Source organism: Ptychodera flava, chromosome 4, assembly GCF_041260155.1.
Source record: "Ptychodera flava strain L36383 chromosome 4, AS_Pfla_20210202, whole genome shotgun sequence".
NCBI classification, from domain to species: Eukaryota; Metazoa; Hemichordata; class Enteropneusta; family Ptychoderidae; genus Ptychodera; species Ptychodera flava.
The window spans coordinates 23,207,831-23,235,423 of NC_091931.1; the positions used below are offsets into that span (position 1 = coordinate 23,207,831).

The 27,593-nt window shown below is 38.7% G+C and overlaps 1 protein-coding gene across 1 annotated transcript; it reads right to left on the minus strand.

The window, feature by feature from the left end:
* Nucleotides 1-18,932: 18,932 nt before the first annotated feature.
* On the minus strand, nt 18,933-20,198 carry LOC139132166 (uncharacterized). Its single transcript, XM_070698557.1, has one exon. The coding sequence runs from the start codon at nt 20,196-20,198 to the stop codon at nt 18,933-18,935; it is 1,266 nt and encodes a 421-aa protein (XP_070554658.1).
* Nucleotides 20,199-27,593: the final 7,395 nt, after the last annotated feature.

Here is a 27,593-nt window from a genome sequence, read left to right on the forward strand (position 1 = left end):
CGATGCACGCTCGGTTTTTTCCTTGTTGTATTAATATAGACTGTAAAGTGATACTATAAAATTTTATTGTGTGATACAACGGGGCACTTTCATTCCCGCAAAGGAGAATCAAGGTTAGGTTTCACTTTTTTGAAGCGACAGTCCCCAATACCACGTTCTCGCATCGTTTCTCGTTTGTCATTTTCCTTTTATTGCAACATATATCGCGAGTCATTTGTTTTACCTTGCAAGCATTTATCAAGTCAGTCAATTTCTCTGAATTCAAAGCTGACAAACAATCTATGCCTCTGATTTTTGATCGCCGGCCGAAGTATCTTTAGCGCGTCTTTGGGAGCGATCTCAATTTATCAGGAACGATACTTCCGTGACAGCCGGCACCCGTGACTTACGTTTGTATGCACACATAAATGTATATCATAAGACATATATACATACATGTACGCAAGTACGTACGTGCGTGCGTACATGCATACATACATACATACATACATACATACATACATACATACATACATACATACATACATACATACATACATACATACATACATACATACTGTCAATTACTTGAGTTTCACTCACTCAAGCAGTCTTGAGTTAAATATTTGTTTAACTAACCAAGAAATTTAAATTTCTACCGTGCTGTTTGAATGTACAACAAGGGGCTGTGGTAGAACTGAGAGTCGTGGAGAAAATCGACGAGTTGTATTATAAGTATTTTATGTTCGTGCGTACAGTGTTTACGACAATGTGCACCCTATGAGAATAGGATTGGAAAAGAGAGGTGATTCGGAATTAGACCCTTCTGTCCTCAGCCTTGTTTTTTCACACTTCAGTGACAATTTTGTGGCAATTTTGACTAATTGCACCATTAATATTGTCTATTCAATACAGCAACACCATCCCTTGTGGTCCATGACGTCATTTGGCCATGTATTTTGAATGGATGGTACTTGATACACTGAATCGGTTCAATTCTGCGTTCAAATCACACTTAATTTGTGTTATCAGAGTCTTTGAAGAATACACGACAGAGAGCCATCTGGCTTCACCTTGTGGGAATGAAATGTCAGATAATCGTTCGGGTAGAAAAGCATTATGGCAACTCAGAGAATTTTTATCACTCTTGTTACACAAATTTAGTGTCGCATGTTGTGATGCTTATATCTTCGAACCAGCTCTTCATTGTAACGTTTTGAATTATATTTCCCATATGATAAAATCTCCTCAAGGCCGTCTGGGGAAGAGCGCTAAACGCTGTCACGGAGACGCCGAACATCCTGGCTTATCTTTTATAACATGGACATTATGTTGTAATGAATGACAACTCATAAAATATAGCGAATCCTCTTGACAAGGGCCATGCATTAACAAAACGCACAGTTATTTCTTTTAAACCACCGCTCCTGTGTGTTGCTTTGTCAAAATTGTACCGGGATATATATCTTGAAAGGTGAGCCATTTATCGTTAAATCTTCGCAACAGCATTCCGGCTGGAGGCAGGGAAATTATTAGTGCAAAAACCTATTACTTCAATAGGATTGTACTGTGGAATCTGGCTGCACACTTTCTCCCTACCTCTGGGCCTAACGACTCCTTAGGCCACTGGCGATTGATACCAAACACTGTCTGGGTCTGGTAATCTTCACATTTGAAACCATTTCAATTGTTACCAGCTTTTGCTTCTTAAGGTAGTACGCGTCTCGAAAGTGAATTACTTACTAAATCTTTTGCCCAAACTTTCCTTAAAGAATCTTTCAACCATTCTCCTTCAAAAGCACGAATAAAAAATTGGGAGGGGGGTCACCGTGCAAATTTTGGTACCAGAGAAACAAATAACCCAAGATTCACCCATATTTAAAATTCAAAATGGCCGCCATCTCTGTGCTAACTCTATAGACCAAAATAAAATTTTCGAATTTCGAAAAACTAAGCCAGTGAAAAGTTTTCTTAGATCAAGAGCTTTAAAGTGAACCCCACAAGAGGAAGATCAGAAAAGAATTGTAAAAGTTTGAGAGTCACAACGTCTGTCCCCGAGGCGCATTCTATTGAAAAACATTTGCCCAGATTCAATAGAAAATCTGTCTACAGAATCGACCGTCTGTAAGCAATGCGATATGCAATGATTTAAGTAGCGATAAATGTTTTAATTTTCAATTACGGACGGAGAAACAATATTTTAATTCAAGCATTTATCATGACGAGCATTTCATTACGCCCGTGTTGCTGACTTATCGTCGCCAAGTGATTTCAATCTTTAGTTCACGAGACAATTGTACTATCTTCATTCTTCTCATGAGCGCCTTTTCGCTCTTTCGCTCCAGTAGCTGTGAAACTGAGTACGATTTATACGTGACAGGTCATGTTTAAGCGAGATATCTGGCGCTTCTTGCCTAAGGCACAAGATCAGCATGAATCGATCAGTCTGGCTATGCTGAGTTTGATCTAAGGAATTCGCATAGAACGGATTCCAGTCTGGAAAGGCTAGAGTTTTTCTGGAGAGAGAGAGAGAGAGAGAGAGAGAGAGAGAGAGAGAGAGAGAGAGAGAGAGAGAGAGAGAGAGAGAGAGAGAGAGAGAGAGAGAGAGAGAGAGAGAGAGAGAGAGAGAGAGAGGGAGAGAGAAGAGAGAGGCAGACAGACAGACAGACAGACAGCTGACATGACACTGAACTCGGAGTCGGCTCAGTTTATGAGTGTTCACATTCATACTTGTTGTTGAACGCAGTCGTTTCGGGGCTCTTAGCAATACCAGCTGAGGAATAACTATCACAGCCATATTGTTAATGTATACATGCCATATATTGCCAGGCCCAATTTTATCTGCTGGCACACATGTCGAAAGTTATCACCTTGCCAAACCGTGTTACAGAAAAGCCACCGTGTGACGTGACCCGGAACAAAGAATCAGCCAGCTTCAGTTACACCGCTTTTAGGCGACAAGCTACTGGTCTTTCGAACTCTGTGTTCCCATCAGTCGCTATACATTTAGTAGGGCAAAAATTGTGGAAAATCTGGCTCTAGCTAAAATATTTCCCATTTAATGAAACCGACAGGACCTATTCAGGCCCTTTGAAACTCGGTTACGACGTCAAAAGTGAAAAAAAGGTTTGTTTAAAATTCCCTTTAAAAACCGCAAAAAAAAAAAAAAAAAAAAATTGACAAGTAGACAAATTGGGTTGAGTGAACGTTATACAACTGACAATGTTTAAAAATTTTGATTCAGAAACCTAATAAATTATTAATATTCAAACACTTGTTTTAAAACTAAAGCAGTGAAAATTACTACAACAAACATTGTTAGCTTAAAAACGTTTTTCAAGTTGATTGTACTATCAATTGTTGGTGGTAGTTTAGTCTGGAAACCGCGGCGTTTGTGCAGGGGAAGGGAGAAACCGATCTTTGAGAATTTTACCGTCATATGATCATTACGTAAACGATGATAACAAATTAGAATCGAAGCAATATCTAGGCTTGAAGAAAATGTATCCTTTAGAGGAATTACGGGCTTAATTTTTGCAGAGAATTGATTGTTTAGAAGGGCCTAACACTTGTCCCCATCCCTTTGCGCTTCGTCCGCATTTTAAAATTCTTGACCCTATTATTCCTTGTCGAGTAGAAATTACATACTGGTGCAAGAATATGATGGTGGACGTGATGTTCGGTTTTCAAACTTCCCCTTACAAATTTCTATCAAATATTTTGCTATCACCTAGTTTCCAAGGTGTGAAGTTTTAGTAAAATGAAATTGGGGGGGGGGGGGGGGTGGTGGATGGGTTTTGAACATTGTACAAATCCCACTGACCTACTGACCTTTGCACGGCAGAATATGTAAATGTGGTGTCACCACATGTTCGCACTGTATAGATCTGCGCAGTGAACTCCTTGACAGCCACATTGGTGCATGTTAGACTCACCGCTGCATGCAAAGATTATTTTTTTTTGTTACATTGCAATTTGAATTCGTGAATGAATAACAAAAATTAAAACAAACGCGTGGATTCGCCATTTTGTAAAAGACAAACAAAAAACTACAATGTTCTGGGCTTCAAAGCGAAGATCAATCATGGTGATTTGCAACGTAAAGCACAGACAAGTGTATGTGCCTAAAGTGACACCAGTATATATTTTCATGTAAAAAGAAGAGCGCTATCGAAACAGCGTCAAAGGAGGGCGACAGTCTCCGTTTAGAGTAAAACAGTTAGTATAGGTCGACTACTACCACTGCCTATAGGTTTTGGAAGACTGGAGAATCTTTTACGTGAGCGTAACACAACCTTGTCAAATAGTACGAATGTCGCCTGGTGCAACCCCTGCAAGAACGGCTAGACATCCATGCCAGTTCTACAACATTACACAACACACCTTTTCCGGGACTTTCCGACAGAGAAGACCCATTTTTTTGAAAAAAATATGGAAGAAAATTAGATTAAAAGACATCCCGTAATTGACAAAAGCAAGAAGAGGGAAATGTACGTCACGAGACATTTACAACCATGCATGAGCCCTGCCACTGTTGTGAATGGCGCAATAAGATTACATTCAATACTATCATTTATAACACGCCACATGCTCATTCCGTGTCGCGATTCGCCAGAATACGTCACGTGACGAGAAAATAGATACGTCTAGTCCCCACCGGATCGAAAAAAGTGACGTGAGAGGGTACTTTTTGAAAAGCTATTTCCCTAGGGAAATAGCTCTGACCAAATTGGGAAAAGTGCCCGGTCACGTGACCGTCACGAGCGGAGTGTCGTCTGCAGCTTTGCAACAATGGCGGGTGACATACGTGCTGTGCGTCCGGGATACGTGACGACACATTCTCTAAAACAGATTTTCCAACATTTTCCAACATTCCAACAGCGTAGGAACTTGAACAGCTCATCGACGGAAAAGATTAAAGTGCAACTAAGATGTCGCTAGGTATGCTTAGAATATGTTTTGAAAGAAAGTGGTACTACCACGTACAACTGAAACCGCTGAGGAAACATCGCCCAGTAAACTTGTTACAATGGATTGTTGCGGTGCAAAATATCAAAACACATTAAAAACTATATAACAATACAACATGAGCATGTGGTGTGTTATAAAACACCTATAGCCTGGTCTTTATCCGGGCTGTAGCGCTCGTCTATTACCCCTCGTGGCCGTGTGTTACCAGAAACACATCGCTATACCCCTCGGCGCTATAGCCCTCATGACCAGGCAATAGGTGTTTAATAAAACAAGTTGAAAGTGGAAATCAAAATCAACTGAAAACACCGGGACATGTTTGAAGTCAGGGACATGTTTGAGGTCTTAGCAACCGTGACGATGGACAAAACACCCCTTTCCTGTAATTTTGGGAACGTGCGTGGATACCTATTAGTTCTCGGAGAGCGTACCAATGGCGATCAAGGTCTAACCTCTTCCAGTGCGACTCTCTTCAACAATCAGTCACCGTGTCTAGAGTATCTTCTGCATAATTATCCGTTACATAGACGGTCTCGAATGGAATTATAGGAAAGGATATTGTCAAAATTGTGAGTAATTAAATGTACTTGTTTATAGCTTCTTAGGCTATGTACGGTTACGCTTGTTACAAAACACTGTTAACATTAGGATCGTACACCCATACCCTCATCGTGACATTGAAAGTAATAGCAATCAACAGTCATTACATGTAGATTTAGAGTGTTACAAAGTAATGGCCCTGTCACATCTTGAAGATTTAGCCAGCGTATGCCAACGTATGAAAAATTTGGCGAATACGCTGGCGTACGTCGAATACGTTATGGCTAAGTTTTGTATAAGATAATACGCACGCTGAAGCACTCTGGTATACGTCGTAGTACGGCGAGGTCGGTGCATGCACAAAACTTTCCGAGGTATGCCAGCGTGTGGCCCATACGCCCCGCACACACGGGCCATAAGTTGTAGGTAGGTTATGCGCTCGTTGACACACGTTCACACACGTTACTTGTAAGTTACTCATAAGTCGAAGTGCGTTGAGATAATTGTCTAGCGTACCCAAAAAGTATTTTTAACCTAAGTGTAACGTGCTTGGAACGTATATCGAACTTACCTCCAACGCATATTGACGTATGTAGACGTATTTGACGTGTTCCGGACGACCACAGAACACGTTTCTACCTTACAGCTACCGTATAATGGCGTATTGGCAGCGTTTAGGCGAATTGTTATATAAAAATGGAGTTCACATGAGGAACCCGTCAGTACTCCTCAAGACTCCATGGTGAGCATATGTCTATATTATCCGAGATACAGGCTGAGACGAAAATACCTACCACAGGCATTCGACTCAATGCAAGCAGACCGTCACTGATGCAACTAGTAAGAATAATGATTCTTACTGGCTGCATCAGTGACGATTTTCTTGCATTGAGTCGAATGCCTGTGATACCTACTAGCTGTCCTCCGATATCAGCATGACCTCGTCGATTTGACACTGTACCAGTTGCTTGCCAATAGAGCCAGGAGAAGAAGATGCGAACGGAGAACGACTGAACTTAAAGGCTTCCGTCGACACGTGATCATCGGCGATACACTGCCACGCGCTATGCATAAGTTAGACACCGTTGGGCACAAGTTTCGAACGCCAGCAACGTGCTAAGGGAGCGTTCAGATATTATGGCCGGGGACGGGCCGGCAAAATCCGGAGGGGGGGGGTTTCACCTCAAATTTGAAAACTGCAAAGGGGAGGGAGGGGGGGGGTCATGTATTTTTCAAACAGCTTAGAGGGGGGTCACTTAATTTTCATAAGTATCCGTCCCGTCAAAAAGCAGTACCAGTGTTCAGAAATATTCTGGGAGATAAAAAGGATGCATTGCATGATTTCATTCTCTGAAGTTATTCAACTGTAAATCTGAACAAAAGCATAATTATCTGTCACACGAACATCTTGACTTGGCAACTCTGGGGCTTGTCTTATTGTAAATCAAGCTCACTGAGGGCAAAGAATAATTCGTATTACTTACATATTAGAGATATAGCAAGTTTTGTCAGGGAAATTATTTAACAGTTACCTGTAGACTACTAGTACCATGAAAAGTGAAATTATACTTTTAGGTGAAATTCCAATATCATAATTGTTGTCAACATCTTAACTTTCAAATACCCTATTTGAATCAAGTACTTTTGTATCAATTATCAAACACCTATAAAAGCACAAATTAATTTAGTGTAGCATTGTAAAAAAATTATTCATAGTTTTCTCATAGACTCCAATGTATAGTTAATCAACATTTCAGTGAAATTCTAAAAATCCAATTTCTTGCACACATATCAACCTTTAACCATCCTAGGCTAACTAAGTACTTTAAAATGAATTATCAAACGTCTATAAATACACAGATTTTGATAATTTTGTATTTGAAAAAATTATTCATAGTTTCCTCGTAGACTCCCATGTACAGTGAATCTACATTTTGGTAAAATTCCAAAATGAATTTCTTACCACCCTAGTCTAATCAAGTACATTAATATTAATAATAGAGAGTACATAAATACACAGGTTTACCTATTTTTGTATTGGAAAAAAATTATTCATACTTTCCTCATAGACTCCCATGTATAGTGGATGAACATTTTCAGTGAAATTCCATAATCAGATTTCTTGTACACATAATATGCACCTTGAACTATCATATTCTAATCAAGTACAATTATGTTAATTATTGAACGTCTGTATATGCACAAGTATAGCAAGTTTTCCATTGGAAACAAAAATATTCACAATTTTATCATTGACTCCCATGTATAGTGGGATGAACATTTTCGGTGAAATTCTAAGTCAAACTTTTTGTCCACATACCAGTTGTAACAACCCTATTTCATTTAAGTACATTTATGTAAATTATCAAATATCTATAAATGCATAGATATAGTTTTGCATTTAAAAAGTATTACATAGTTTTTTCATACATTACCATGTAATGTATGAGGTAATTTCAAAATTATAGCAAGTCAGAAGGGGAAATCTGAGCATTAACACCTTGTGAGTTTGTAAGGAAGGTCATTTAAAATGTCTTAGATTTTTTTTTATTCTATCGCTCCATACCCCCCCCCCGAGGTGTTTGTGTGTGCAGCTTTACTCAAGCAATGGGGGGGGGGGGTAGGGGGGTGCATGAAATTTTTGTCATCTTAAAAGGGGGGTTATCAATTTTTGGTACAATGGGTAAGGGGGGGGGTTCACTTATTTTGACTGATGCGCAGGAAGAATTTGCCGGCCCACCCCCGGCCATAATAACTGAACGCTCCCTAAGCAGTCGTAGGTATAAGTTATCTATAAGTTATTGAAACGTTCTATATAAGTCACTAATACGTTATGTATACGTCGAGATCGTTATGTATACGCCCAAAATTGAAAAATACATCGTAAGGTTCAACGTAAGCAAGCGTTTTAGAGAAATTTTGATATGTCGGCATACGCTGACTAAATTGTCAAGTTGTGACAGGGCCTTGAACAAACAAAATGGCTGCCGCATTTTGCTTACGATATATATAGGTCCTCTGACCTTGACGGACAGGGACATTTTTGGTGACGAAATGCAATGATAATACTTGCATTCTGCATTTTGTGTCGTTTTTCTTCCCGGGATCTTTATAAATTTCATTAATTTTAAGATCAAGTGAACAGGGAGAGGTCACAAAGCACGGCATGCGAGCGCAAGGGTAGCCAGAGCCTGCGGTTGTCACGTTCGTGGTAGGCTGTCGCAAAGATCTTGAGTAAACGCGCTGGCCAACAGCTAAACCAGCCAATATAACAGCTTCCGAGAAAAGCAAGCGGCTTTGGCCGGTGTAGGTATGCTTGTATCGCGGTAGGTAGAGTAACCGAGCTTGTATCCATCTCCATTAAAGTAAGAATGTTTCTTAAAGACAGATATTCTGAGTCTCAAACTTTTACAATATTCTTGTGTGGCTCACTTTAAAGCTTATGGAATAGGCCTAATAAAGTTTTCATCTGCTTATTTTTGTGAAAATCGGTAATTTTATTCCCCCCAGGAGATAACACTGGGATGGCGGCCATTTTGAATTTCTAATATCGGTACTAAATATTGGGTAATTTGTTTTTCTACTCTCAAAATTTGCACAATGACCCCCTGTTTTTTATTCTCGATCTTGAAAGAGAATGGTTGAAAGTTTACCCGAGAAAAGTTTGAGCAAGAGTTTAAGTCTTTCATTTTCCATAGGGAATTTTATTCCCCCCCCCCCAGAGATAACACAGGGATGGCGGCCATTTGAATTTCAAATATCGGTAAATATTGGGTAATTGGGGTTTTCTTTCTCTCAAAATTTGCACGGTGACCCCTTGATTTTTATTCTTGGTTTTGAAAGAGAATGGTTGAAAGTTTACTCGAGAAAAGTTTGAGCAAGAGTTTAAGTTTTCATTTTCAAGACGTGGCACCCGTACCAAGTATACAAGCACCGCCGATTTCTGTTCGACTTTGTACAGTGCCCTTAAAGCGTGACGAAATAGGTTTTGAAGAGTAGGAACTTTGTATATGCGGACATATATTGTAAAACCACACTTCTCCCTTAGTAAGTCTAGCTAAACTCACGATGTACGGTGTCGTAGCCACTCCAACTTTGCATCACACTCTCCAGTAGCGGCGACGTCGTACAGTCCTAAGGCTGTGGTCTGTTTACAAGAATATTTACGTGTTTTTGCACGCACACAGAAACAAAATTAAAGCCCTTAATGGCTTCCCCGTTCTTGCCTGTAAATGTTAGGCATGGACGTATGCTAAATTCCTTGCTATCACCACAGTTACGATTCGAAGAGTTGTTAGCTCGAAGGCACACGTTCAGTTTTTATCAGGTGAACTTTGATCAACAAAGGACGCTAGACTTCATCCCATGTCTGGCGCACTGAAAACGACCTTGAAGCTAATGTGATGAAAGTCTTCATGAGTAAGCAGCGGAGAGCGGTAATTTTTAACATGTAGCGTCCAGTAGGTCTAAGTTTTGGATGAAGTTTCGTTTGGTCAAACTCAATGGGGTTGTACAGAAACTCGTCCAACATTTTGATGCAAATGTTTATGGAGCAACGTCTCATTGACTATCGCAAATCTCGGAGCAAATCTTCATTAATATTTAAATACACTTCCAAGTATTCGCCCCCCCCCCCCCCCATAATTATATGCGTTTATCTTGGTACAAATGATCTACAAGGCCAAACGGTTCGGTCTTCATACGGTGTGAGGTAACCAGGAGACAAAGCCGTACTTTACAATTTAGTTGTCTGTTGGCCATCTTTAATATACGCCGACATGGATCCCATCAGATATATTTTTAAAATTCTAGCCGTTTTTGGAATCCGCGGAATATAATCTAGACATCCGGGCAGTTAATATTGAATAATGTATGTACAAGCCCTAATAATAATGTCCATCGTTACTCTGTGGACACCGCCTCTGATCATGTTGATCTCGACAACCGAAAATCAGCTATTATAGCCACTCTTCCATCTGGCACGTATCTTCCCTGGCGACATAGGACAACGTTTCGAACTTTGACCTATGGTGTACAAAAAAGTATTGACATGGACTGACAAGTCTGTTGCGCATCGTTGTCTCTCACTCGTGAAAGTCCAGGACCGCGACCCTTGTTTTGATGCGTTCAGTAATGATTGACAACTGTATCAAAGTTTACATATTTACAACTTTCACGTTCACGTTGCTGAAGCTTGCTATGTTGTTGAGGGAGCAAAAGTCTGGTCAGTACAAGGAATGCGGAGTGCTTTTCTCAGGAAAAAAATAGCTGGTTTCCATAGTGACAATGAAAATTTCGGCCTTGACGTGGTCGATGTCCCAATCCAGTCTTCGATGTAAGTCGCGAGCTGGGCCGTAAAGAAAGGTTCGAATCTGTCATGTTAAAATGACAGTGACTGATGAACTTTTGTTTTTTATTGAGGACAGCGAGTCAATTGAAAATTGGAAATCAAATGCCAGGGAGTGAATTAAACTTGCTCTAGGCACACCACTGGAAATGACAAAAATTACGTGGAGTCTGTGTGCATTCGACATCATCACTCTATCATGTTTTTGCTGTTCTGTTTAATATAGGTACGACTTTCTCAAGGGTGAATTCACTTGCGGCATTGACGTTTTTTATACATTTTTGATTAAGGCTCCTTGGATGTTTAAGTATTGCCGTTAATTTTACTTAATTTTACGCTCGAGGCTAGGTTACCTGTACGTCACATCGGAACCGAAAGCGGTAACGGTCGACCGGTCACGGACTGTCTGATGGTGATTGCTCTTTCCAGCTCCAGCCCGGACATTTCACTAAAATGTCAGTAACGTTGTTTTTTGCTGGTTTGGGGACTTCATCTGCAACATTGCCACTGTTTTCGTCGTTTCAAGCCAACTTAGTCATGAGGATTCTTGGGCGTACGCGGGTTTGCCAATGTATGTGCGTTCCGCGTCCATCCAACCATCTAATGCACGACAGACTGCCAAAAACACGATTGGAACTAATTTGGGATAATTGGATGGTGAACTAATGCCTTTAAAATCTGCAAATGTAAGCTAATCTACTTTTCTTTTTACGTTACACAAAGTCTTGTTTCTTATGAGTAATTTGTAATATCGCGACATTCAGCTATAGGGCACCTACCATTTTTGAGAAATATGAAAAATATGAAGATCCAATTATCCCAAATTATTCAATCGTGTTCAAAGTATTTTGACTCAATTTCACGATCACTTCTTCATCAATGCGATAATCCTGTGACGTTTATTCTTTCCGTTCACTGTAATATCATATAGGGCTCAACCTGTCAGTGGTTAAGATTAGAAATTTTATTTATATTTATTTATGATAAATAATGGTAAAGGATAAAATAGAATTAATTGTTATATGCTATATACATTTGTACGACCACTATATCCAGTTTACCCTCTTATGACAACAGTTCACAGACGTACATGATGTCAGACTGTAAAAATGTTGGACATAAATTGGCAATTTTTACCATGATGACAACCTATTGTGTTTAACAATGAACTTATTGTGCCATCATTATCGTTGCTATAGTGACTGCATTGCCCAACTTTCAATAGCAAGATGAAAACTTGCGTGCGCGTCATCTAATAACTGGCAATTTTAGCATCTAGTTATTGACACAGAGGGCGCATTTCTAAAATCAATCCCAGCATTCTTTGCGCATTTCCTCTTACATATGCACGACAGTTTTCTTTCTGTTCTATATTTTAGGCGTGATAGTAACGATATTTTGTATCAGTGACAAGGTTATAAATTAATACTTTGCACATTTTTGCATTTGTTTATCTATGAGCACTCAGAAGAACATGGCGGCGCCCGAGAATTTAGTCATGTTCAGTTCATGTTACTCGGATAGTATATTATGAACCTGCGCATGCAAAGTCAGTAAGCCTCTGGCGCAACTATTAAAAGTTCACAGAGGTTTAGCAAACTCGTGTTTTAACTGTCTTAAATAAAATATGGAAGACATGAAAATAGAATTACGATACGCAAAATAGTTTAAGATATCTAACAATCAAGCGCAAGTGGTGAAGGCGAACAGATATAGTTATGTCACAGTCCCTGACGGAGGGATTATACCGACAAGATAAAACAACATTGTTTGAAGTGGTATGCTGAGAGAGAGAGAGAGAGAGAGAGAGAGAGAGAGAGAGAGAGAGAGAGAGAGAGAGAGAGAGAGAGAGAGAGAGAGAGAGAGAGAGAGGAGAGAGAGAGAGAGATTATAGATAACGGTTCGCACGGATGCTTCGCACGTCCATAATACATCTAATTCCACCGAACACTAGAACGTAAACATAAATAGCATAACACAAACTTCCTTTTGTTTTTGGAGCCTGGGGCAATCTATAAATCAACACAGGCGAAATCATGTGTTGAGAAGGGGCACAGGGATTCTTTCGTTGTCCGTAGACGAAACACTTGGAATGGGAAACGGTAAAATTACAGTCGGTAGAAGTCATCGGAGCTTGCAGGTTTACTTTATTTGCAGTCCTGTGATAAGACACGACACCTTACACTCTGGAAAAGCCATAAATTATCTTGCCTACTGTATGTCCTTATCATGAAGTTGTGTATCTGCGTGATGCCAGTGAATGTTTACAAAAATATGTAAAAGTAATTGGCAATACATATCATAGTCAAACGTATTGAAATAAAGTAAACTATAGCAAGAAGAGACCTGTGCTGAGACCAACATACCCCTACCCACGCCCCTATCCCTGGGAACGGACATTTCTACGACCCCTATGGTCTATCCCAAGTCCAGCCTGAGCTACATGTCTTACAGAGTTAGTAGAACTTCCGACTTCAGTCTTCGTTACAGTCCACAACGTATCAGTGCATGGCCCAAAAAGAAAACTATTTTTTAATATCTTTACTCTGTACAGCCATACCGATCAAGTTATTCTACCACGAGGGCTAGAGTGACGAGCCGCGTACCGATCAACATTTCACGATCACGATCACCATATTTTGTGCAATATAAAAAGGCAAGATTTGGTTGATATAGTGCTTCATACAAAAATATCAAATCATGATACACGGAGTCTATCAGGCAGTACTATTGACAATTTTTCCCTACAAAACAATATCTGTACATTTATATATGTTTGCTGATGTATTTAAATGTACTTTGCTTGAAGTGTGAAGTAGATGGTGCATTTTTGTACAAGAAATTAGATTTTTGTATTTCGTCGAAAATGTTGATACACTATACATGGTAGTCTATGACAGAACTATGAACTATTTTTTTTCAAATGTAAAACTAGCAATATCTGTGCATTTATGGACGTTTGATAAATTTAATAAATGTACTTGATTAGACTAGAGTGGTTAGAAGTCCATGTGTGTGCAAGAAATTTGATTTTGGAATTTCACCGTAATGTTGATTCACTATAAATTATAGTCTATGAGAGAACTATGAACATTTTTTCCAATATAAAACTAACAATATCTGTGCATTTATAGACGTTTGAATACTGATATCACCTGTCTCATATGTTTTGTCTCATTTCTTTCAAGGTATTTGATGCATGAAACCACTGCATCTTCTTCGCTTGTGAAACTTGTTGATAATGTGTACGTATTTAGAAGAATCGATGTATTTTGTCGATGATTTCCTCCTATTCAGGGAATGTCCACATGGACAATCGAAGGTTTGGCCGTAAAATCAGCTTCTAATCCATTAAAAGTGACCCTCACCAAGATAGGTTTATAAAAGTTACCCTCCCCTTAATTGGAAAGTAAAAAGTGACCCTCCCCTCACTTCCCCCGGACCACCCCCTGTAATTACTGAGGGCTCCCTTAGGTGACATCAACATGCTAATCAAAATAGCAAAATTCATCAACTTTTGTCATGTCCTTCCTTCCTTCGTGTCCCTAATTGGTAAAGGCATTTAATATGCAAATTATAAATTAGCCGATGTAAAACTGCTAGATTACATTAATTAATGTCATATTATTAGTATCTTCAATGTAGGTTGCATGTTTCATCAACTTTGGTCAAGACTTTATAGATATATATTCCTATTTAGAACAGTTTGTAAAATTTGCAAATTAATTATTAGCTGATGTAAATATGCTAAACTACTTTCACTAATGTCAGTGGATATTAGCAAGTTTTGTCAACTTTGGTTGGGTCAATCAAGATATATGTAAGGGAAGTTCATAGCATATGCTAATCAATACTGTCCACGTCATAAAATAGTACTTGACCATGAAATCTGTCATATGGTTCCTTGATTAAGAATTTTGGGAGGTTCATAAGATATGATACTGTCATTCCGAGAATATCTGATTTCTGAACAAATAATTATGCAAATAAGTACTAATTATGCAAGTAACATGTACCAATCAGATCTTGCTATTTCCGAAACACAATTCCGATCCAAAAAGTTTATTATTGAAATTGCTCCAACGGACAGAAAGACATATACAACTTAAGACAGCTATACAGAGAGAATCACAGGCATCTGTACGACATTAGCGCATGTGAATTAGCACGTTACATAACAAAAAACTCTAGTCATAGCTGCACATAACTATTTGTCCACGTCATCTGTGTCCCGCACCTTATTAATATAGCGCACTCTCCCTTGCAATACAAATTAGAAAAAATAAGGACTAGTTGAATTAATACTTCGAAATTAATTTGTGCTTAATTTATGCAATCTTCTAAAACCTAATCAGACCTGGTTTAACCCTGAAGGTTCTGTGCACCAAATTACATGACATTTGATGATGAAATCTGAGAGCTATCGATGACACAAAATCCTTAAGACACAGACATTCAGACATATTACAGACACACAGAATAACACACGCCAAACGGCAACATAGGCCCACTTTGGCAGCTTAAAGGGGGATTTAATTATACCGCCCTTCCATTATGATTGTCCTGTGGTGAGGTTAACTACTTCTCCAAAGTGGGTGTGTTGACAACTTAGGAAATCAACATCGTGTGGTGAGTTCTCGAGGATACACCTTTTACGAAAGAACGCCCCCACTAGTATGTTTAACCTTCATAGAACAATTTTCACCACCGATTTCTCATACAAATGACGTACTGCTTGCGTAAAAGTATGTCGAGAGTTTATCAAGATAAAAGAGTTACTGACGATCACAAAGCTCGGTTTTCAGTGCCCTCAACCGAAACGTCATATCATTTAACATCGCAATTATTTGTGTCTGCCAATGGGCACTTTATCGTCAATTATGACTTCTATTGATAAACAAATTTGCAGTCAAGCTAAGGAAGATCAACACAATAAGTAATTCTACAGTTGTCATTGACCCCATAGTAACTATCCTGAATAACATGTATCTCATACATGTAAATCAGTACTAAGTGGCGCGGTCGAACAACAATGGACAAGACGTGCGTAGCCCTTTTCTTGACAACGATTTTCAGTTGACTTCACACAGTCGAAAGCCCATGGCAAGCTGACAGGGTCTTAAGAAGTGGTTTTGTAAATTTTACTTCGATTTTTGGAATATTTCCTGATTGTGCACATTAGAACAGGTTGCTTCGTTTTTTTCTTTACTTTTGGCAAGTCCGAGTTTTACTCTTTCGTTTTCCCGTTAATATAAAACGAAATACCATTCAGGAATATTTGTGCATAGAATGGGGCTCATTTGTAGGAAACGATTTTAACTTCACTCATTGCTAGCATGAAATATTTCCTTTCATGACGTAAAAGGAAAATTAGGCTCGGAGACTCGTATATTATAAACCCTGCCGCCGATACTTAAAATTAAAATGTTTTATTTAACCTAACACTGACCGATATTTGAAATTAAAAGTGCCCATATCAACTCTATGCGGAAACAACATTTTCTTTTGTTTTACAGAAAAAAGGAAACAAAAAACATAACAAATGTTTGAAATGTAATTGTCCGTTATGTTTCAGATGGAGTCCCCAACAAGGCTAATAACCTAGTTGATGTTTTGAGGTTTAGACGTTCAATACCTATCTCATTGTCTTATTCTGCCTTAATAAATTTCCCATCAAGAGAATAAGGCTTCATCTTTGCATTGAATGAAATTATTTCCTTTGTAAAAACAGGTCCATCAATCATTGTCTCACTTCCATATTTTATGACTGATAAAGCTGTCGCTTACGGACTTGGCAACGTGGATTTTGGTCAAAAACACTAGCATATTATTCACCTGACATTCGCTCTCCTGATGTTTAATGTGATGTAACGATCATGTGCTTTTTCTGCCTTGACGCTCCTTTGCTTTCAAAGGCAAAGCACCATTGTCTCAATGACATATCTGCGCATATTTTATTTCATCTATGTACATTTCATTTAAAGGCCAATGAGCTGCAACTCTGCCAAATTTGTCCAACCTCAACGTTTATTCATGGCAATCTGCAAATTGAACGATATGGTCATTAACTATGCCCCAACAATGTTTGCTGTAGCAGAATGGGCAAGAAATTGAACAGACTTTTGTTCAGTTTAAATTTCCCGCCGTTTTCAAAATCTTGCCCAGTTATGTGAAAAACGAGAATTTTTTGTCAAAGTCGAGTGAATCCCTTTCCCGTCCTTTTAGTGGCTTGCACCATGTTGTGTCTGTAAAGATTCATATGTGTACATGCACAATTTACGCTGGTTATCATGTATTTGTATGGAGGCGGCCATATTTGGGTGCGGCACCCGTTTATTATTTTTCTTCCTGAAACCTCCCTTTCAGTCCCACTCAGTGGATAATATAATTGAATAAACATCTCTGAGTAAAAACATTCTATGCACTTATTTTACTCTAAATATAAAATCATGAAAATAATGCCAAAAGTTACAGCTCACGTGCCTTTAAAGAGGGTAGTCTGATTTACAAACTGATTGTAATTTACATCAGAGCCCACGAAAATGTACATCACCAGTAGAAAATCATCTGTCCTGAGTTAAATACATAGAACACAAATAGGGACAGATGAAAGAAAATTGGAGATTTCATAAGCACACCAAAGGTGTGTGAAATGGAATCATAATTCCATGAACAAAACCGAGTTAAGATATAACCTATGCATTTCCCCAGAAATGACAAGCGCCCTCAACGTTCAGCCATTCAAAGCAAACAACTGCACATGCTCAGAAGCATTCATCCTTCGACAAAATGATGCACGATTAAACCAAGTCAGTTACATTTCCCCTTTTTTTTTTCTTTTTTTTTTACCAACTTTTACTTTTGTCAGCTACATCAGATACAAACTTTTCAAACAGTATCTCATAACAAATGACATTAACACAGTATAACAATCTTAACAGTAACTGCACAACATCAATATGATTGTCTGTTCTGTCTAAATGGTGTAGCATCTTGTGAATGCCAAACACAAATTCAGCCTCCATACCACTGTTAAGTCAGTGTCTGAAGAGAATTATATTAAACAACTATGGTCACTCATAGATTCCACCAACAAAACCCCTCATGGGAGGGAAAGGGTGGGAAATTATATCTTAACTCGGTTTTGTTCATGGAATTATGATTCCATTTCACACACCTTTGGTGTGCTTATGAAATCTCCAATTCCATCTCACAAAACCTCGTTAAGATATAACCAATGCATGTTCAAAGCTAATTTGCTTGTTGCAAAACACCTTCCACAAAGCCTGGTGTAGGCTTGTTGGACTTGTGTTGTTGAACCTTCTGAAAGTAGATGGCTTAGACCAATTGGCTCTGGACAAGATATCATCCAGTGATACACCTTGGCTTTTGGCCTTTGATGTTGTAGCTGATCTTGTGGAATGGGCTTTGAAAATACCTGTATCAAGGCCTGCAAAGTTCATGACTGCTTTCAACCACCTAGCTAGTGTGCTCCTTGATACTGGCCTATGTGGTCTGGTGTAACTAATAAACAATTGGTTTCTGTCTACTCCATCAGGCATCACACGCCACTCCTTTGTCTTGTCTAAATATACTCTCAGACAGGTAAGAACACACAAAGACTTGTTGTGGGGATACTTACTAAATGAAAGAGATCCTAGAGGACCACCTGACCCTCTTGCCAATTTTGAGAAGGTGGTTTTCGATGATTTAGTCAATTTTGTTAAATTGAATGTAACCTTGTCCCCAGAGTCAATCATACTATCTACCCGTAGGCACTGTAGTTCAGACTGTCTGCCAGCACTGGTTAGGAGGGCCATCAGCATACACAACTTTGCTGATAAATCTTTCATACTTAGGGCTGAATTTACACCCATACCTTTCAAATAGGAAAGAACAGGGTTTACATCCCAAGTTTCCTTGTACCTTGGTTGTGGAGGTCTACTATTAAACACTGCCTGTAACAACATTTTTACCCTTGGGTGTTGTCCCACTCTGAAACCATCAATGGTTGGATGGAATGCTGATATAGTTGATCTGTAAGTATTAATTGTTCTATACTCATAGCCTTCATTGTACAGAGTTGTGAGGAAATTCAAGATATCGCCCAAAGTGGTCTGAAATGGATTAATTTGTTGTTCACCACACCAACTACTCCATTTTCTCCAGGAGGAGTTATAAGAGCTTGATGTTCCGTCACGCCATGCGTGTGACATAAGTTCGGCAGTTTCTTTTGAAACTCCATCTGCAACAAGTGATTTCCTGAAACCCTCCAGGCCGCTAACTGTAAGGAGCCTGTTTCCAGGAGAGGATGGACTTGTTGGAGTGGTGAGATGAGGAGTCCCTTGAATGTTGGTAGGAGAATGGGGAAGTCTATTGACATTTCCATGATCAAGGGGAACCAAGGTTGAGTGTGCCATGTTGGGGTTATCATGACGATTGTGCTCTGCTCTTTCCGAATTTTGGATAGGCATCTCGCTATTAGAGTGAATGGTGGGAAGGCATATCCCTTCATGTGCCCCCAACTGATCTGTAGCGCATCTGTGGCCATTGCTCCCGGATCTGGTCGCCATGATATGTATTTCTCGAGCTGATGATTTATTCTGGATGCAAATAGATCCACTTCCAGGTTTCCCATTTGTTTGTTTATCAATTTGAAAATCTGTGGATCCAGTTGCCAGTCGCTGGAATCTGTTACATGACGAGATTCCCAGTCTGCTATGACATTGTTCACCCCTGGGAGATATTCTGCCGTTAAGTAAATTTTGTGAGCCAGGCTGTACTGCCACATTTCCTTTGACAAATTGACCAGTGTGGGAGACTTTGTACCCCCCATTCTTATCACATGGGCCACAGCTGCTCGATTGTCCATTTTTAGGTGTACATGAATATTCGTTTTCCCTTTCGTGAATGTTTTTATAGCAAGAAACGCTGCTGTCAATTCCAATGCATTTATGTGCATGGATTTCTCTGCTGAAGACCATGCTCCCCCTGTTCTCTTTCCCTGGCATGTTGCTCCCCAACCCATCAGTGAGGCATCCGATTCTATTGTCATGTCCGGAAAGGGAGTGATCAGTGTTTTGCCATTGTTGTCTCTTAGATGTTCGATCCACCACTGTAATTCCTCCTTGCAACCTGAGGTCAGTGTCACTTTTGCTTCGTACGAGTTTTGGTTTATCAGGGCTTTTGTTTTTGCCATTTGGAGAAATCTGCACTGAAGGGGAGCAGGAACTACTGCTGCCATTGATGCAGTCATCTTGCCAATCAAACTGGCTAACTCTCTGACTGATACAGTCTGTTTGTGAATTACTTTGGCAGAGTGATTCATAATGTGGTTCATTTTCCCCTGCGGGAGTGACATGATCATTGAAACTGAATCTATTTGGAAACCCAAGAACTCCAGTTGTCGAGTTGGAACCAGTTGGGATTTCTTCCAATTTATTATGAACCCCAGGTTTTGAAGGAGAAATATCAGGGTGTCTCTGTCTTTTTCTAGGTGTTCTTTTGACTGGTTCAATAGGAGGATATCGTCCAGATATATTATCAATCTCAAACCCAACCGACGCAATGTTGCAATTACTGGTTTCATCAGTTTCGTAAACACTCTTGGAGCTGATGCCAAGCCGAATGGGAGACAAGTGAATTGGAAGAATTTTCCTCCCCAAATGAACTTTAGGTATTTTCTTTGGCTTTCTGCTATTGGAATACGAAAGTATCGTTCTTTCAAATCGATTTTGCACATCCAGTCCCCTTCTTTGAGGAGATCTTTTAGCATGTACAAACCTTCCATTTTGAAATGGTGATAGACGACATAACTGTTCAGACGTTTCAGATTGATTACTGGGCGATTCCCGCCGTCTTTTTTTTTTGAATCATGAAAAATATGACTTATGAGTCTCCGCTTTCCTGGCCTGTTGGCTCGATTGCCTGTTTTTCCAGCATGTCTACTATCTCTTTGTCTATGCTGACACACTCCGCTTTTGAGAATGTTGGTGCTCTTGGAGTGCGAGTTTGAATTGGTAGTGAAGAAAACTCTATTCGATGTCCCTTGACTGTTGAAATAATTTGAGGATCTTTTGTTATTTTTTGCCAGTTTTCGACAAACTCTTTCAACCGGCCTGCCAGAGGTAGACCTTTTTGGGTCTTTACTGACAAATGCAACTTTTTTATTACTGGATGTACATTGCTTTCTAGTGGTATCTGAGACGCTGATTCTCTGTTTTTGTTACTGATCTTGACATGCTTTTGGCTTCGAGACAACTGACCAGTGAGGAGGAATTGTCTATGAATGCCATACCTGTTCTTTCTTTGTTGGTTTGGGCCTTGCTTCCTATTGGACCTGAAGGTAATACGGCGCCCGAAGTGTTGCCCACCTCTTGGGGCCCCTGTCGAAAGGGTTGTGTATTTATCTGGAAGAACCTTCTCTTCTTTTGAGGGTTGGTATATCTGTTTGTGTTTCCCAACTCATTAGCTAGCTCTCTGGCTCTCTTTTTTGACTTGGCAATTTTGGTGATCACTTTTTCAAACTTCTCGCCAAATAAATGAGTTCCTGGTTTTTGCAGGATATCTTCATGCTTTGCCAGAATTGACTTTGTACGTTTAGGGTCTTTTGTGAGTTTAGTAAGGACTGATACTCGACGCTGGTAGTTCAGTGAGACATTGGCTTGTCCTACCAAGAGTACACTTTGATCTAGCAATGTCAAAGTTTCATCTAAGTCTAGGCTAGGAGAAGCCTCTGCAGACTTTACCTCATGCAAGTTGTTCCATATGCGGGCCAAAGGGCCCATAGCATTTAGTAGTTTTTGCTGTACTTGACATAGAGCCCTATCAATACCCTTTTCAATGCTAGCGCCCCTAGCTTGATACAGATGGTCTATGTAACTATCAACTTTTGGCGCACTGAGTGATTTGCTAGATGGTACAGGGTGTGGTTTCAGTACATTTTTTTGTAAAGTTTTATCCTTGATATACTTAGTGAAATGTTTGTCCACATAAGACTGTAGGTCTGTTGGCAAATTCCATTTGGAATCATCAGACTCTGGATCAAACATGCTGTAAGCCCCTTTCGTTTCGATTGGGGATCGGTCGCCGAAATCTTGGCGGGTTTTCTTTGTTCTGTCAAAATGGCGTCTGCTTCTGACGTCACGGTCAGTATCAGTGTGGTCTGAGCCACTATCAGAGTTAGAGGAGCTAGAAGATGCACTTTTGTCAGATTTCGTCGACGAATCCGACGAGCTTAACTCTCCATCAGTGTTTGAGTCACTATCACTCTCGTTTCCATCGAGTGCTTTCCCTTGCCATCCCGTTTTTGAGATCTGATGTCAAACCCCGACTCATTACCTTGGCTGATTGTAATGGTGTCGTCTCTGTCATCTCTGCTCAGGTTTATCCTGAGCTCGAGGTTCATTCACTGCGTTTGAGCCGTCGGTGGACTCATGTACGCCAGTATCCTTCGAGTTAGGCATCGGATGGCAATTTTTTGTAGCTGAAAATTGTGGATTTTGATTAGCTACTCAATGTTAGCTGTCGTTTTGAGGGCAGCCATTTTGGAGAAGGATGAATGCTTCTGAGCAATGTGCAGTTGTTTGCTTTAAATGGCTGAACGTTGAGGGCGCTTGTCATTTCTGGGGAAATGCATTGGTTATATCTTAACGAGGTTTTTATGAGATGGAATTAATCTAAGGAAGAACCTTCATACTTAAATTTAGCAAACAAAAACCCAAGCAGTCGTTTTTTGAATAACGGCACATTTTCGACATTTCTTATATAAGGGGTAATATCGTTCCAAAGTACAGTAGTACGAAAAACGAAAGTTCTTTATCCAGCAGATGTCTTAAAAGAATGTTGTTACTTGAGCTGCGTTTCAGTGTTATATATATATATATATTATATATATAATATATATATATATATATATATATATATATATAAACCATATATGACCATATATGGCTGTACATATGGTTTCATATATGTAGATGTAATGTGAAGTATAGGCCCATGTTATATATACATACGACATAAATATATACATATGTACATTGTGTGTGTAAAATGTTACACATGTTTTCGTTTAATCTATCAACGATGTATATATATATATATATAATATATAATATATATATATATATATATATATATATATATATATAATATATATATATATACATATATTGTCCTTTCATCTAAAGTTAACTCTGTATATATACTCATCAAAACTACAATAGGCGAAAATTTAAAATAAATTTAGCAGACATTGTGGTACTCAGTCTGTTGTTTCTGAAAGTTAGGTGAAGTTAAGATTTGTCTAATGTTCGTAATTACCTCCTAGTTAATGCTTTTATTATTGGTAACGATGATAAAACATAAAAATAGTTTCGTCGACAAGTCAGAAAGATTCAAATATATAGAACTTTGTACACCAACTCTCTTTCTCGAAAGATGTAACATTTACGAACAAGTTTCTGGGATTATAAGCCTGTCCGTCTGTGGTTTTGATAATTTCGTGATTGATTGTCTTCATGTTCCTTACCTTGGCAACTTGTATAGTGAGGCCTTCAAATTAACAAGCACCTAACATTGACAAAATACATTCACGAACGGAAAGACAGAAACAATTTAAGTGGGCAACAGTGCGAGACGAGTAGAGCGAGAGAAGACCAGTCTTGACCAAGCAGTTACATGTATTCACTTGTTGAAGATTCAATATTTGAGAGTTGAGTAGACGCTCTGAATTTAAGCCTTTAAGAAAAGATTTTAAAAGTGCGGGACACAATAGAACATGCAATCACATTTTTTTAAAAAAAGAGGGTTTTGTGTTGCCTCGTGATGGCGCAGTGTACAGTCCACTGCAAATCGGATACACTGTATTTCCAATAATTGGGAACAGACGTTTGTTATAAAATTATATTAAAAGTAAACACGTTTTATTTAAGATTACATCACCCACTTTCGAAGTTAATGGTTTTTTATTGTTGAAGGTAATTTTCAGCTAGCTATGCAAATTATCGAAACGGCGTGGCGATTTTGGAAAGAGCTGCCACGTGCACAATTACATCAGTTTAACATGTATGCGAAACGCTTCAGGTAGAATGCGCCTCGTGGACAGATATTCTGACTCTCAAACTTTTTACAATTTTTTTTTCTGATCTACCACTTGTTGGGGCTAATTTTAAAGCTCTTGGTGTAAGAAAACATTTTAAACGTCTTCGTTTTTCGAAAATTGATAATTTTATTTTCCCCACAGAGTAAACACAGGGATGGCGGCCATTTTGAATTTCAAATACCGGTAAATATAAATTTGTTTCTCCAGTACCACAATTTGTACAGTGGCCCCTAATTTTTCGTAATTTTGAAAGAGAATATTTGAAAATTCCTCAATGAAAGTTTAATGAGCAAAAGTTTAAGTTTTTCATATTTAAGGCGCGTATTACCTTAAAGCGATTTTACTGCCGCGTAACGTCACGAATTTCTGCGATAATGTCATCGACTTGTGCGTACGTTTCTCCACGTACACGGAGCCGGCGTCGCGTATTTACGTTGGAGACAGCTGTTTTCACGTAATTTGTAAACGTGTAAATTTATTCTCATATTTAGGTATCAAAACATCATATAAACTGTGAATCATTCATGCACGTTGTTCGTTTGATATATGATAATGACATCCTGAAAGATATTCATGTATTTTCGTTATTTTTTCGTTATTTTTTATGTGCAATTTCTTTGTCGATTCGCGGCGTACGGGCTAACCATTGAGCTATCCCTGTGATGCGGAAACAGACTACGCGGACCCAAGCCGAGCCGAATAATTTCTCGCGCGTGCCACAAGAACGGTGGCGTAACGCGTAGCCAAACGGATTTTGCACGCGAACGTGTACGTCAACGCCAACGAGGATTCTACGCGTTCACGTTCACGTAAAACGTGTAGCCAAACCTGTCTAATATCTAGCGTTCTACACACGCGATTGTGCAACACCTTTGGCAAAGCTTGTTCAAAGCTCAGACGAAGCTTCACGCCCAAGCTTCGAATACCAATTTGCGTACCAAGATTATTTGAAGATTCGTGATTTTAACCTTCAGCCAAGGTTTGCCTATTTGTTGAAGCTTTGATGAACCAACCTTCGGGAAAGCTTTACTGCCGAGCTTTGTTGAATCTTTGACCTCCTGACCTTTGTCGAAGCTTCAACATACCAACCTCTTTCGAAGCTTCCTCTTTCTGACCTTTGTTAAATCTTCAAACTACCTACCTTTACTGCAGCTTTGATTTCCTGATCTTGTTCGAAGCTTCATCGTATCAACCATTGTTGAAGCTTCGACCTTCCAACCTTCAATGAACCATTGACCTTCTGACCTTTGACCAATGTTGTCATATGCAACCCTTCTCAAAGCTTTGTGCTGCCAATATTATCTGAAGGTTTATTCCTTTTGAGGTACAGTAGTGGTAACTTTTGATGATTTTTACAGTAATTTTGTACTAACTTGTTACAGTTGCACTTTCTTGTTCTGTAGATGATACATCATGATGAAATGCCCAGTGCTTGGCTTTTCAACATAACCTACAGGTACAGTGTATATAGCTTACAATATCGTTGACAACTAGAGTGAAATTCAATCCTCAACAATAGCAAAGCACAATACATTTATACAAGTTCTGTTCAGAAATTTAATATCAGTCATTTTGGCAATTCATGCTGTATGTGGTAGAACTAGAAAATCTAATTGTAAGGCAGAACAAAATTACTGTAAAAATCATCAAAAGTACAGGTTACATCTGCTGTAATTTATCTCAGGTAAGTATTATGAAATGTAACTTATTGCTTTTAAGTATATTTTCCCAAAGTTTTATTTTTATTTCTCTTTTCTTTCCTTCTGAAATACTCAATAAGTCTTCTTCACACTGGTCTTCTGTTAACTGTGTTTGCCAATGTGGTTTACATTTTGCTTTGTTCAAGAATCACAAGGACCAGTTTGATGATTTTTTCATTTTTTTTTGTTTTGAATGTCAGTTATAAGTTCTTGTGTAATCCTGGAAGCATATTGAAACAATTACTTAGCTCGTCAACACAGGGTCAATACATGAATTTGTAAACTACACAGTTATTGTTTGCATTTTAACCCTTATCCAGACCAGTGTTCACTTAATTTGTCAACACTAATATCGCAGTCTGTCAATGTACAGGCTGAATTTACAAATTTGACACTGTGTAACTCAGCATGGCTTAGGGAGTAGAAAAAGAAACTGCAGTTGACATTAAGGACAAAAATAGTGAAAAATCATTGAAAATTACAGAGCCATACCAGCCCGTTACATCAAATTGCCTTTTTGTCACACCAATTAATCATTGTCTTTTCAAGTGATTGTAAGCACTTGTATATCATCAAGAACACAACATATTTTTAGTGAAAATATATTTTAATATATTCCTTTAAATAAACTTGAACAACAAAAGGCAGCATATTAAATGACACAACATACTACACTGATTTGATAATTAATTACCTATATCTCTAATTACAATGCGATGTTAATTATACTTTCATTGTCTGTAGTATAGGTACAGAATTACATGTCATTTGATAAATATTGGCAATAAGTGTCAGCAAGTCTACTGTTTAGCTGAAATCACTAAATTTTCCTGACATTGCAATGAGATTTTCTCAGTCTGTATATTCCCCGCTTAAATTTAAGATAGGAGCATTTTCTGTTTTGGGCACATTTAATTTCTAGGGTTAGAGACAACTACCAACTACAAAATTACCAAGAGCTGTTTCAAAGAGAGGCAGCTAGGTTATCAAGGTTGTCTGGAAGCACTAGGAGTAATTGTACAAACTTGTGATGTTGCAATAAACTCTCCTGCAAATGTGTCATAAAGTGAAAATCAGGAAATTCAGTGTTCATGGGATTGTTAAAAGTGTACTTTTCACGCATGCTTCACGACAGCTACACTTTGGTTTCACAAACTTTTTGCAGGAGTCGTCTCAGGCTTTAAAGCTGTGGATCCGGGGTGGTATATGCCATCACTGTGGTACAGATGTGTTGCTCTAAATCTCTGGAACAGTTCTGATCCCCATGGTTTTGTAGTGTGTAATTTGATACAGCATGGCAGACATATGGTTGCAAAACCCTTTCCAGGCTGTACATGGCAGTGATTTTCCTTCACTGGCTTGTTATTCAGATAAGTGATCTACAAAAGACAAGCAAAGTAATTCTATTAATGACAATTTGCCAGTATTTTTACATTGCATCACAAACATTGTCATGGACAACCAATACAGATTGTAGAGTTTGTCTTTCAGTGATTGTTATTGCTGACTATTGAATTTAAACCTGAACATGGATTCATTTACTGACATGCCACACACTATGTGAACAACGTGATTTGGAATCCTGACATATTGACTGCATTGATGAGGAGAGCAAAAAAATAACAAAAACTTTTAAAAATGTTAATGTCACCCTCTAGCCATACATTTCTCAAGATCTGTTCAAGATAAATTGACTGGTTCTTGTATTTTATTTTATTTTCTTTTAATGTTTATGGAAGGCAGACCTTTCTGATTCATGAGTGGAAATTTATATATTTACTAGATCACTGGTCATAAGTGGAAAATCAATGCATACTTTGATCAAGTTGAGAATTTGATAAAAAGCATATTTATAAGTACACCTTGGTACATTAATATTACCTTGTACACTTTTGAGAAAACCTAATAAAATGTATTAAATACAAAAAAATACTACTGTGATTGTGAATAC